At 35.6% G+C, this 13,037-nt stretch overlaps 1 protein-coding gene across 2 annotated transcripts in view; it reads right to left on the reverse strand.

Moving 5' to 3' along the window:
• The window catches only part of LOC133570887 (low-density lipoprotein receptor-related protein 1-like), a 281,878-nt gene that overhangs the window by 211,510 nt on the left and 57,331 nt on the right, over positions 1-13,037 (reverse strand). For both annotated transcript variants that reach the window (XM_061923679.1, XM_061923678.1), the window contains exon 2: positions 9,783-9,905. In XM_061923679.1, the coding sequence (XP_061779663.1) occupies positions 9,783-9,905 (123 nt within the window). The remainder of the gene's footprint in view (positions 1-9,782; positions 9,906-13,037) is intronic.

The raw sequence follows: 13,037 nt of genomic DNA on the forward strand, positions 1-13,037 counted from the left end.
GATACAACAAGTCATATCTTGGTTCATTCAATAGTTGAAACAAATAGAAATAATGGATCCCATATTCCAATATATGACTCATTATTATCTAAACTAAATGCAGTTTGTTCTACTGATATCATCTCCATAGCTTGTGTGTACCAGTCAGTATGAGTTGGACTATCAACAGCTATCCATTTTTTAAATATTAACCTTTTTGTTATTATGCATATTGAAATTATTAGATTTCTGGTTTATTTGAAATAGGGACAGATACAGAAACATAGATAACTGAAACAGTCAACCAATGTATGCATCATAGTGTTTGTAGCCAAAGTTAATTTACAACATTTGTCCCCAACAACAACAACAACAACAACAACAACAACAACAACAACAACAACACAGATCTAACATCATTAAAATAGGAAAATAAAAAGAATGAGGCAAAGAGGAGTCAATAATAATGATAATAGTAATAATACAGACAAAGTGCAAACTAGATAAAAGCCAATAATAATAATAATAATAATAACACAGACAAGAACCAATTAGTAAAAATGAGTAAAAACTAGAGATGTCCGATAATATCGGCCTGCCGATTTTATCGGCCGATAAATGCTTTAAAATGTAATATCGGAAATTATCGGTATCGTTTTTTTTATTATCAGTATTGTTTTTGGTTTTTTGTTGTTGTTTTTTTTGGGTTTTTTTTATCAAATCAACATAAAAACCACAAGATACACTTACAATTAGTGCACCAACCCAAAAAACCTCCCTCCCCTATTTACACTCATTCACACTCATTCACACAAAAGGGTTGTTTTTTTCTGTTATTAATATTCTGGTTCCTACATTATATATCAATATATATCAATACAGTCTGCAAGTGATACAGTCCGTAAGCACACATGATTGTGCGTGCTGCTGGTCCACTAATAGTACTAACCTTTAACAGTTAATTTTACTCATTTTCATTAATTAGTTTCTATGTAACTGTTTTTATATTGTTTTACGTTCTTTTTTTATTCAAGAAAATATTTTTAAATTTTTAATCTTATTTTATTTTATAATTTAAAAAAAAAAAGGACCTTATCTTCACCATACCTGGTTGTCCAAATTACGCATAATAATGTGTTAATTCCACGACTGTATATATCGGTATCGGTTGATATCGGTATCGGTTGATATCGGTATCGGTAATTAAAGAGTTGGACAATATCGGGATATCGGATATCGGCAAAAAGCCATTATCGGACATCCCTAGTAAAAACTAAACATGGGAACAAGATTGTTGCTCAACTAGCCACAATTTTCATAATCAGAATCAGAATAGTTTTATTGCCATTGTTTGAGAACGGGTTCACAAACTTGGAATTTTTCTTGGTGCAATCGTGCAACATAAAACACATAAAACATTTTGTTTGTTTTTTGAAAGTAACAAGTGCAGGCATACTTTTCAAAGTGTCAGGTAGAGAGTTCCACAGTTGTGGTCCTTTTATTGAAAAGGCAGTCTGGGCAAAAGATGTTCTACGGAATGGAACGCAACAGTTGCCTTTATTTTACTCCATTACCAAAATAATCGATAGCCGCAGCCCTATCCAGGACATCGGGAGGTTGACTACAGCCACAGCTGTTTAAGCCCACGTCCCTGAAGTCTGTTTCTGACTCACAGTCTGGGTTTTTCCACTACCGCATTGTGAAGTCAAGGTTCCTCGGTGCACCATTCCCGTAAGTGTTGTTGTCTTTTTGGCAGACGCGAGACAAGGGATGCAGTCACTGTTGTCTCCGTCCCAGATAGGGACATGGAAGGAGGCTCGCCCACAGATGAGAAAGGAGGAAAGAGCAGGTTGAGAAAAACAGCAGGTTTCTCCATTGCTGTGGGCGCGTCTCTAATGACTTCCAGACTGACTCTTACAGTCTTTGCGTCTAGACTCCTAGAGGCTTCACCTCACAGTCTCTCGCTCGATGCCAACGCTCCAAAAACACATCAAATGTATACACACTCTCTCTCTTTTTCTCCCTGTGTCCTCTTGGAAAACTACCGGCGTTTCAGCCTGAAAAGCTGACCGGAGAGACACTGCTGCTTTCATTCCCTCTCCAGGGATCAAGCCTGAGAAAAGTTCATCTCTAATGTAGATCTCGAAACGAGGCTTGTCTTTTTTTAGAACCTGCGGTTTGTCTCGTTAAGTGCATGTTCTGTATGTTTGTCAAAGACAGCAAAAAAAAAAAAAGTACTTTACAATTCTCCTAATTGGGTCTGACGAGACCGCTTTAAGGAAAATGACCTTTGTCAACACATCCTGTTGTTGTCACCCGCCATACTAAACAGATCTACAAACCCCGTTTCCAAATGATTTCGGATATTGTGTTAGATGTAAATCTAAACGGAATACAATGATTTGCAAATCCTTTTCAACCCATATTCAATTGAATTCACTACAAAGACAAGATATTTGATGTTCAAACTCATAAACTTTTTTTTTTTTTTTTGCAAATAATAATTAAAATAATTAACTTAGAATTTCATGGCTGCAACATGTGCCAAAGTACTTGGGAAAGGGCATGTTCACCACTGTGTTACATGGCCTTTCCTTTTAACAACACTCAGTAAACGTTTGGGAACTGAGGAGACACAGTTTTTAAGCTTCTCAGGTGGAATTCTTTCCCATTCTTCCCAGGTTTCTGAAGTGTTCCTGAGCCCATGTGGTGATATCCTTTACACACTGATGTCGCTTGTTGATGCAGTACAGCCTGAGGGATCGAAGGTCACGGGCTTAGCTGATTTCTCCAGATTCTCTGAACCCTGTGATGATATTACGGACCGTAGATGGTGAAATCCCTAAATTCCTTGCAATAGCTGTTTGAGAAAGGTTTTTCTTAAACTGTTCAACAATTTGCTCACGCATTTGTTGACAAAGTGGTGACCCTCGTCCCATCCTTGTTTGTGAATGACTGAGTATTTCATACTTTTATACCCAATCATGGCACCCACCTGTTCCCAATTTGCCTGTTCACCTGTGGGATGTTCCAAATAAGTGTTTGATGAGCATTCCTCAACTTTATCAGTATTCATTGCCACCTTTCCCAACTTCTTTGTCACGTGTTGCTGGCATCAAATTCTAAAGTTAATGATTAAGCAAAAAAAATTTTTTTTATCAGTTTGAACATCAAATATGTTGTTTTTGTAGCATATTCAACTGAATATGGGTTGAAAATGATTTGCAAATCATTGTATTCCGTTTATATTTACATCTAACACAATTTCTCAACTCATATGGAAACGGGGTTTGTAATAGACCATCCATCTAAGTCAGTCTGGGTGTGTTAAAGATACCAAACATTCAAGTAGATGCAACCCTGCCAAACCACTCACATCCATCTGCATTATTTCCATAGAATACATCAGGTGGGGTAAATGCTCCTTTCTAAAGTGCTTTTGAAGGAAACAAGCTGCAGTAAAGAGTAAATATGCCAGTAATAATAAAGTAAAGAAAGTATATGACACTAATAAGGGTTTCTCAGTACAACTTTTTCCCTTCTGACAAAATACCAATATGCCAGCCTTGACTACTGGCCGATACCGATGCGATATCAGCAGGAATAAGACATACTTTTTATTTATGTTGTAGTGCGGAATGTTCATGATGTCTTATCAAGTAAAACTAACTAGCTGCAAGGAGAGATAATTTCACTAGTTTTTAGTAGAGATGTCCGATAAATGTTTTAAAATGTAATATCGGAAATAATCGGTATCGGTTTCAAAAAGTAAAACTAATGACTTTTTAAAACGCCGCTGTACGGAGCGGTACATATCCGGTAAAACACGGACGTAGTTAGTAGACTGAAGCTGTGTGCCGTCATTGTTTTTGTAGCTGTTGTTTTGAGGCATGTTTAAAAAAATAAACAAATAATGTACTTTGTGAAAGTCAAAGTATAGTATTTCCCATAGTTGTAGTGGTGATTAGGATCATCTCAGGGAGAGCATGTCCCAAATTCCAAGCTGCTGTTTTGAGGCATGTTAAAAAAAATAATGCACTTTGTGACTTCAATAATAAATATGGCAGTGCCATGTTGGCACTTTTTTCCATAACTGGAGTTGAAGTTGTTCTCTTATTTTGGAAAACCTTGTTTTTGATTGATTGATTGATTGAAATTTGTATTAGTAGATTGCACAGTACAGTACATATTCCGTACAATTGACCACTAAATGGTAACACCCGAATAAGTTTTTCAACTTGTTTAAGTCGGGGTCCACGTTAATCAATTCATGGTAAAGTTACATTGTTTAATGCATCCAGTGGGGCATCACAACAAAATTAGGCATAATAATGTGTTAACTGTATATATCGGTATCGGTTGATATCGGAATCGGTAATTAAGAGTCGGACAATATCGGAATATCGGATATCGGCAAAAAAGCTATTATCGGACATCTCTAGTATTTAGTATTTTCTAAAATCTAGTCTTTTTTTCTTATATATGGTCAGCTCTTTTTTGCAGTGTGCAAGTTTTTTATAGCCCTACAAAGTGTTTAAAATGTAAGTATTGTACTCATTACACATCAGCTGTTTGATTGTATTTTAATTGTAGTTTTGTTCATCAAATTTGGAGGCGTTGAAAATGCCATATAAACCAGCTGTGCTAAATAGTAGCATGCATATAGCATTGGGATGTAACGATAAATGGTAATACTAGGGTTAAACTTTTGTTTTAATTTAAAACGACAGAAAAACCGTGATTGATAACTGCACTTTGATAAAATCACAGATTGACCGGCACTCACTCACTAGCTCAAAGCTAACATGAGAACAAGAGACATTAACGTCTTTCCCATTTAAAGGGGCTGTTTGCAACATTTACACAGACGTCTAGAGGGCGCCAATCATTTTATTCTGGTCGCAAAAAATGTTTATTACATAAACTTTGTAATTGTCATTTGTTTATGAATTGTCAAACAAATGTGTTCTGTTAAACCACTAACGGTCACATAAGCTAGCGGGTGGTGTTCTTGTTATAATTTATGCTTTGAAAAATGTAACTGTGAGGAAGTTGCAAACAGCACCTTTAAGAAACCCCAATCAAAACTTGTAAAACATATCGCTGTACTAGCAACTAAGCTATTCAATTGTCCACATTGAATCGACAAGTTGCGCTCTCTTAACGTGAGTGATCGTGGATTACAAGACAGAAGTGGTTTTAGGGTGCGTTTAATGACCGCTGAATAGAGTTGGATGCCACAACGTCCGCCAGAAATAATAAATAATATTAATAGATTTTATTTGTTACGCCCTTTTTATTTAAATAAATCTTATAGTGCGACAGTACAAACCAATATTTAAAACAATAAATGATTATCCATTAAAACAGATAAAATACAAAGACTAAACTATTAGTGAGGGATAAGAAACACAAAACAGTGGGTTTTCTAACTGTGTCTATTTGAGTAATTAAAAAGTAAAAAATAACTTGGTCTAAATACTTTGTTGTATGTATAAGTATTTTTTGAGCACATTTAACAATTCTGCGATAATAATGATAACCGCAATAGTTTTGCACACGAGACAGAAGTGTTTTTAGGGTGCGTTCAATGACCACTGAATAGAGTACGACGCCACAAAGTCCACCAGAAATAATAAATAACATTAATAGATTTTAAGTGTTACGCCCTTTTTATTTAAATAAATCTTAAAGTGCTACAGTACAAACCGATATTTAAAACAATAAATGATTATCCATTAAAACAGATCAAATACAAAGACTAAACTATCAGTGAGGGATAAGAAACACAAAACAGTGGGTTTTCTAACTGTGTGTCTATTTGAGTCATTAAAAAGTAAAAAATAACTTTGTCTAAATACTTTGGTGCACATTTAACAATTCTGCGATAATAATGATAACCGCAATAGGTCTGCACACGAGACAGAAGTGTTTTTAGGGTGCGTTCTATGACCACTGAATAGAGTACGACGCCACAAAGTCCGCCAGAAATAATAAATAACATTAATAGATTTTAAGTGTTACGCCCTTTTTATTTAAATAAATCTTAAAGTGCGACAGTACAAACCAATATTTAAAATAATACAAGATTATCCCTTAAAACAGATACAATTCTAAGACTAAAACACTGTCAGTGAGGCATAAGAAACACAAAAGTGGATTTTCTAACAGTGTGTCTATTTGAGTAATTAAAAAGTAAAAAATAACATGGTCTAAATACTTTGGTGTATGTATAAGTACTTTTTGAGCACATTTAATAATTCTGCAATAATAATGATAACCGCAATAGTTTTGCACACGAGACAGAAGTGTTTTTAGGGTGCGTTCTATGACCACTGAATAGAGTATGACGCCACAAAGTCCGCCAGAAATAATAAATAACATTAATAGATTTGAACTGTTACGCCCTTTTTATTTAAATAAATCTTAAAGTGTGACAGTACAAACCAATATTTAAAAGAATAAAAGATTATCCCTTAAAACAGATAAAATGCTAAGACTAAAACACTGTCAGTGAGGCATAAGAAACACAAAAGTGGATTTTCTAACTGTGTGTCTATTTGAGTAATTAAAAAGTAAAAAATAACTTTGTCTAAATACTTTGGTGTATGTATAAGTACTTTTTGAGCACATTTAACAATTCTGCGATAATAATGATAACCGCAATAGGTTTGCACACGAGACAGAAGTGTTTTTAGGGTGCGTTCAATGACCACTGAATAGAGTACGACGCCACAAAGTCCGCCAGAAATAATAAATAATATTAATAGATTTGAACTGTTACGCCCTTTTTAATTAAATAAATATTAAAGTGCGACAGTACAAACCAATATTTAAAAGAATAAAAGATTATCCCTTAAAACAGATAAAATGCTAAGACTAAAACACTGTCAGTGAGACATAAGAAACACAAAAGTGGATTTTCTAACAGTGTGTCTATTTCAGTAATTAAAAAGTAAAAAATAACTTTGTCTAAATACTTTGGTGTATGTATAAGTACTTTTTGAGCACATTTAACAATTCTGCGATAATAATGATAACCGCAATAGTTTTGCACACGAGACAGAAGGGTTTTTAGGGTGCGTTCAATGACCACCTGAATAGAGTACGACGCCACAAAGTCCGCCAGAAATAATAAATAACATTAATAGATTTTAAGTGTTACGCCCGTTTTATTTAAATAAATCTTAAAGTGCGACAGTACAAACCAATATTTAAAACAATGCAAGATTATCCCTTAAAACAGATACAATTCTAAGACTAAAACACTGACAGTGAGGCATAAGAAACACAAAAGTGGATTTTCTAACAGTGTGTTTATTTCAGTAATTAAAAAGTAAAAAATAACATGGTCTAAATACTTTGGTGTATGTATAAGTACTTTTTGAGCACATTTAGCAATTCTGCGATAATAATGATAACCGCAATAGTTTTGCACACGAGACAGAAGTGTTTTTAGGGTGCGTTCAATGACCACCTGAATAGAGTACGACGCCACAAAGTCCGCCAGAAATAATAAATAACATTAATAGATTTTAAGTGTTACGCCCTTTTTATTTAAATAAATCTTAAAGTGCGACAGTACAAACCAATATTTAAAACAATGCAAGATTATCCCTTAAAACAGATACAATTCTAAGACTAAAACACTGACAGTGAGGCATAAGAAACACAAAAGTGGATTTTCTAACAGTGTGTTTATTTCAGTAATTAAAAAGTAAAAAATAACATGGTCTAAATACTTTGGTGTATGTATAAGTACTTTTTGAGCACATTTAGCAATTCTGCGATAATAATGATAACCGTAATAGTTTTGGACACGATAACCGTGATATGAAATCTTTCTATCGTTACATTCTAATTTGGCATCTCCAATGTAAATAAGCATTGAGCTAGCACATTTGTTTTAATGAATTTATTATATGTTGGAATGTCAGAGAGAAGTTATGTTGTATCTTATATAAGTTATATTGACACACTTTATTTCTGTATGTTCGGTTTTACAGTGTTTTGAAGCGAAGTCTCTTAGAAGACACTTAAATGGAGACTTCCTGTTATTCGCTAGCAAAAAGAGACGTTAGTGTGAGCAGAACAGACTGCTTGTATCGGAGTTCCTGTATCAGATGTTTTAAAAACAGGCCTATATAATGTGATGATTGTTTATTGCCGATATCAGACTGATTTGTTTCCGTCACAACATGTGGAGGACACGATACTGAGGGAGTATTAACACAGCATGTGCCTGGGAGGTGAGTCTCTTCATATTTGTGCTTTTTCAACATTTTTATTTGTCAAGCGAGTGTAAAAACAGTCATTGTTTAGTACAGGGGCCGGCAACCCAAAATGTTGAAAGAGCCATATTGGACCAAAGATACAAACAAAGATCTGTCTGGAGCTGCAAAAAATTAAAAGCCTTACATAAGTGTTATAATGAAGGCTATATAAGCCTACTATCAAAAGCCGACGCAAATCTTCGTTGACAGAAATGTTGTATTTTATTTTTTATTCTACACATTTTTGCAACATTGGAAATCATTAGTAAAATGGAGGCTTCTCACAGGATGAGACAACTTCTGGAAATTACTGGCTCAGAATGGCCAAAGGTATAGAAGTGTGTCCAAGTTGAAGGAAACGGCAGGTTGTCTTCTTCTAATGGATTTATTACAAATATTTGCAAGCTGGGTAACATTTGCTGTGGTCTGGAACAACATGGCACACAAACAACTATCAGAAATGCAGCCAATATTACATGCAGATAAAGTGTCATGAGATATGCAAATATAAATGAAATACACAGAAGATATAAGTAAAGGAAATTAAATGAGCTCAAATAAACCTACAAACGAGGCATAATGATGCAATATGTACATACAGCTAGCCTAAATAGCATGTTAGCATCGATTAGCTTGCAGTCATGAATTGACCAAATATGCCTGAAAAGCGCTCCAGCAAATCAATAAAATCAACAAAGCTCACCTTTGTGCATTCACGCACAGCATAAAACGTTTGGTGGACAAAATGAGACAACGAAGGAGTGGCATAAAACATGTCTGTCTGTGGCAGCATCGGAGAGATTTGTACATGTGAACAAACTACGATGAGTTCAAGGATCGCTGAAATTAGTAGGACAAAACGGTGCTTTACTCTCATCAGTGAAGTGTGTATAACAAACAGTGGGATTTCTAACAATTAGGAAGGTTTGTGTCAAGTTTGTTGTTGTATTAAAACAAAAAAAAATTGTTTTTCTTCATCTTTTTCCATTTTCACACATTTCTGAAAGATGTCCAGGGAGCCACTAGGGCGGCGCTGAAGAGCCGCATGCGGCTATAGAGCCACGGGTTGCTGACCCCCGGTTTAGTACCATTAAATTTAAACTACCAATTAATTTGATTTCACATTTGTACCTATTTTTTCCCAACATTGGTCCAGTATAATTAAAATACATGATTTGAGGCAAATTGAACTCTTTAAAAAAATAATCAATGATATAAGCTGCATTGAGGATGTAAGGTAAATAAGTGAAGTATGTGACATTTATGAATATCAACAACATAGCATGCAAAAAAACAAGGCTCCCTGAAGAATCCTGATGTCCTTAAATTATATGATACACATATTTAGAGCTGCAGAAAGTGAAAAGCAGTTCCACCAAAGCTGCAATTATCTACTCTGAATAGTTCAATGTCAGCTAAGGTTCATTCTGCAGAAAACGCAGAAAGATTTGAACAATCAGGGCGAACAAAAAAAAAAATGCATATGTTGAGTTTGGACTTCTTAAAACAAAACAAAAAAAAAACACTTACAGACATCCGGCTCCTCGTCTGAGCCGTCTGGGCAGTCTTTCTCACCATCGCAGCGCCAGCCCTTTGAGATACACGTCACTCCGTCCTTACACACAAACTGCTTTGGACTGCAGGTCTTTGGAGCTGAAGAACAAAACAGAATACATTACATTACATACATTACATTACAACGGCCCCGGAGAAGAATACAACACTGCACCAATTATATTTATTCCTGAGGCCTCATTAGCCGGCGGGGTCTGTTTTACTAATTTGGCACTAGCTCTAATTAAACTGTAGACAGTTGCTAGCTGATGGAAAATAAATGAGAATGGTTATTAAAAAAAAGTCGAAATGTGAATTTATGCAGGCTTAGAAAGGCTTTGCGTAAACCTACTGCATCTTTTAGTGCTTCTTCCAATGATACCACATAAGAATGATGTCAAATAATGAACCTGCCCTGAAATGATGTCTTCTCCAAACAATAAAACCTTGCAGAATACAGACATAAACAAAACTTCTTCAGAATGTTAACAAAAAAACCAAGTGAAGCTGAGGGGTAGTTCAACCCTTGATTGATTAATGAATCGATAACAATGCAGATCTCATTACTTGTATCCATAAAGTGGAGGCACCGAGCAAAAGCATTTGATGAACTGAGTCTTCCTTTTAATAAGTCTTTGACAGTGACAAATAGAGGAAGGGCTGCACGGCGCAGTAAAATAAGTATGATGAAAGTTTGATGCAGGCTTTTTTTTTTTTTTTTAACTTGTCAGGTACAAAACTTTACCTTACTAGCCTATTATAAATACACATCAGTAGGCTAAATGAACCTCTTCAACATATTCATGCAGGCTTGTTTTTCCTCACCAATGCTGTAGATCAGTGGTTCTCAACCTTTTTTCAGTGATGTACCCCCTTGAACATTTTTTTAATTCAAGTACCCCCTAATCAATGCAAAGCATTTTTGGTTGAAAAAAAGAGATAAAGAAGTAAAATACAACACTATGTCATCAGTTTCTGATTTATTAAATTGTATAACAGTGCAAAATATTACTCATTTGTAGCGGTCTTTCTTGAACTATTTGGAAAAAAAGATATAAAAATAACTAAAAACTTGTTGAAAAATGAACAAGTGATTAAATTATAAATAAAGATTTCTACACATAGAAGTAATCATCAACTTAAAGTGCCCTCTTTGGGGATTGTAATAGAGATCCATCTGGATTGATGAACTTAATTCTAAACATTTCTTCACAAAAAAATTAATCTTGAACATCAATATTTATGGAACATGTCCACAAAAAAATCTCTGTCAACACTGAATATTGCATTGTTGCATTGTAATGAATGGAATAGCCTACTTGATTTGATGTTCAGTTTATGAACTTACATTCATATTTTGTTGAAGTATTATTCAATAAATATATTTATAAAGGATTTTTGAATTGTTGCTATTTTTAGAATAATTTAAAAAAATCTCACGTACCCCTTGGCATACCTTCAAGTACCCCCAGGGGTACGCGTACCCCCATTTGAGAACCAATGCTGTAGATGTATCAAAAACAGCCATGTCAAACCAACCCATCACAAGAAATATAAATTCCAAATACGCTTTTTAACATAATTAGAGCACTCTAAACATGAAATAACACCTATTTAGTCACCATTACACCCAATTGTAGTAGCCTTGAGTGTGTTCTACAGTAGATTGCAGTACTCACCAGTAGCATCATTGCTATGGTCGTCACCCGGCCACTACAACATGGCCACGACGTGGAAATACTTCATCACATCCTGGGTAATTCCTCTAAGTTAGAACTGGGCTTCCATGTACTAAAACCACGGGCTTGCGTTTACAAAAATGTAGTCAGCATGACAGTTGCAGCTACAATCATTAGCCGTGTTGTTAGCATTGCGTGTTCCGCATTACGCTAAAGGTTCCCCAATGCTATATGGAGTTGACAATGTCCAAGATGAAGTGCACCAACAGAGTCCATCTCTATTTAGCATGTCAAACTACTTCCATAACGTTTATGACCGCCATAACCACACCAGGGGGAGCTCCACAAATATTACTGATACTGATCATTTTGAAACCGATACCGATAATTTCCGATATTACATTTTAAAGCATTTATCGGCCGATAATATCGGCAGTCCGATATTATCGGACATCTCTAGTTGTAATTATTAATATGAGTCCGATATCAGCAAAAAAACATCATATTAACTTGGTCTCCATCTAAAACGTCCGATAGAAGCAGGCTTTTCCGCTACCGCTAACGTCTCTTCTTGCTAGCTTAGAAGACAGATAACAGGTTGCCTCCATTTGAGAGTCTTTACTTCAAAACACTGTAAAAATGGAACATATAAAAATACGGTATGTCAATGTTACTTACATACTTCTCAGTAACGTTCCAACATAAAATAAATGCAGTCAAACAAATGAGCTCACTCAATGATATCCCATTGACATGCTACTAATAAGCATCAGCAATTTTATAGGGCAAATTGCACACCTTCATATTTGACTAACAAAACTACAACTATGATGCACGTTAGAATCAAACAGCTGATGTGTAATAAGTGGAATATTTACAGTAGAGTATGAACATTTTGTAAAGACACGACTGGCATATTCAATTTAATAACAATAGACTACCGGTACTTCCTGACTACGGCAACACACCTAGGACACATTGAAATTAATGCAAATAAGACTTAAAAGTGTAAGAAAACCACAAATGACATGTTTATATAACATGTCCATAACCTACTCTGTTTATATTCATCCATCCATCCATTTTCTACCGCTTAATCCCTTTGGGGTCGCGGGGGGCGCTGGAGCCTATCTCAGCTACAATCGGGCGGAAGGCGGGGTACACCCTGGACAAGTCGCCACCTCATCGCAGGGCCAACACAGATAGACAGACAACATTCACACTCACATCCACACACTAGGGCCAATTTAGTGTTGCCAATCAACTTATCCCCAGGTGCATGTCTTTGGAAGTGGGAGGAAGCCGGAGTACCCGGAGGGAACCCACGCAGTCACGGGGAGGACATGCAAACTCCACACAGAAAGATCCCGAGCCCGGGATTGAACCCAAGACTACTCAGGACCTTCGTATTGTGAGGCAGATGCACTAACCCCTCTGCCACCGTGTTTATATATCCTATCCTATTTAAAGGAAAATTGCACTTTTTTTTTTAAATTTTGCATATCGTTCACAATAATTATGAGGGATAAGAAGACAAAAGGGTTGGGTTTTT

Source organism: Nerophis lumbriciformis, linkage group LG28, assembly GCF_033978685.3.
Source record: "Nerophis lumbriciformis linkage group LG28, RoL_Nlum_v2.1, whole genome shotgun sequence".
Taxonomy (NCBI): domain Eukaryota; kingdom Metazoa; phylum Chordata; class Actinopteri; order Syngnathiformes; family Syngnathidae; genus Nerophis; species Nerophis lumbriciformis.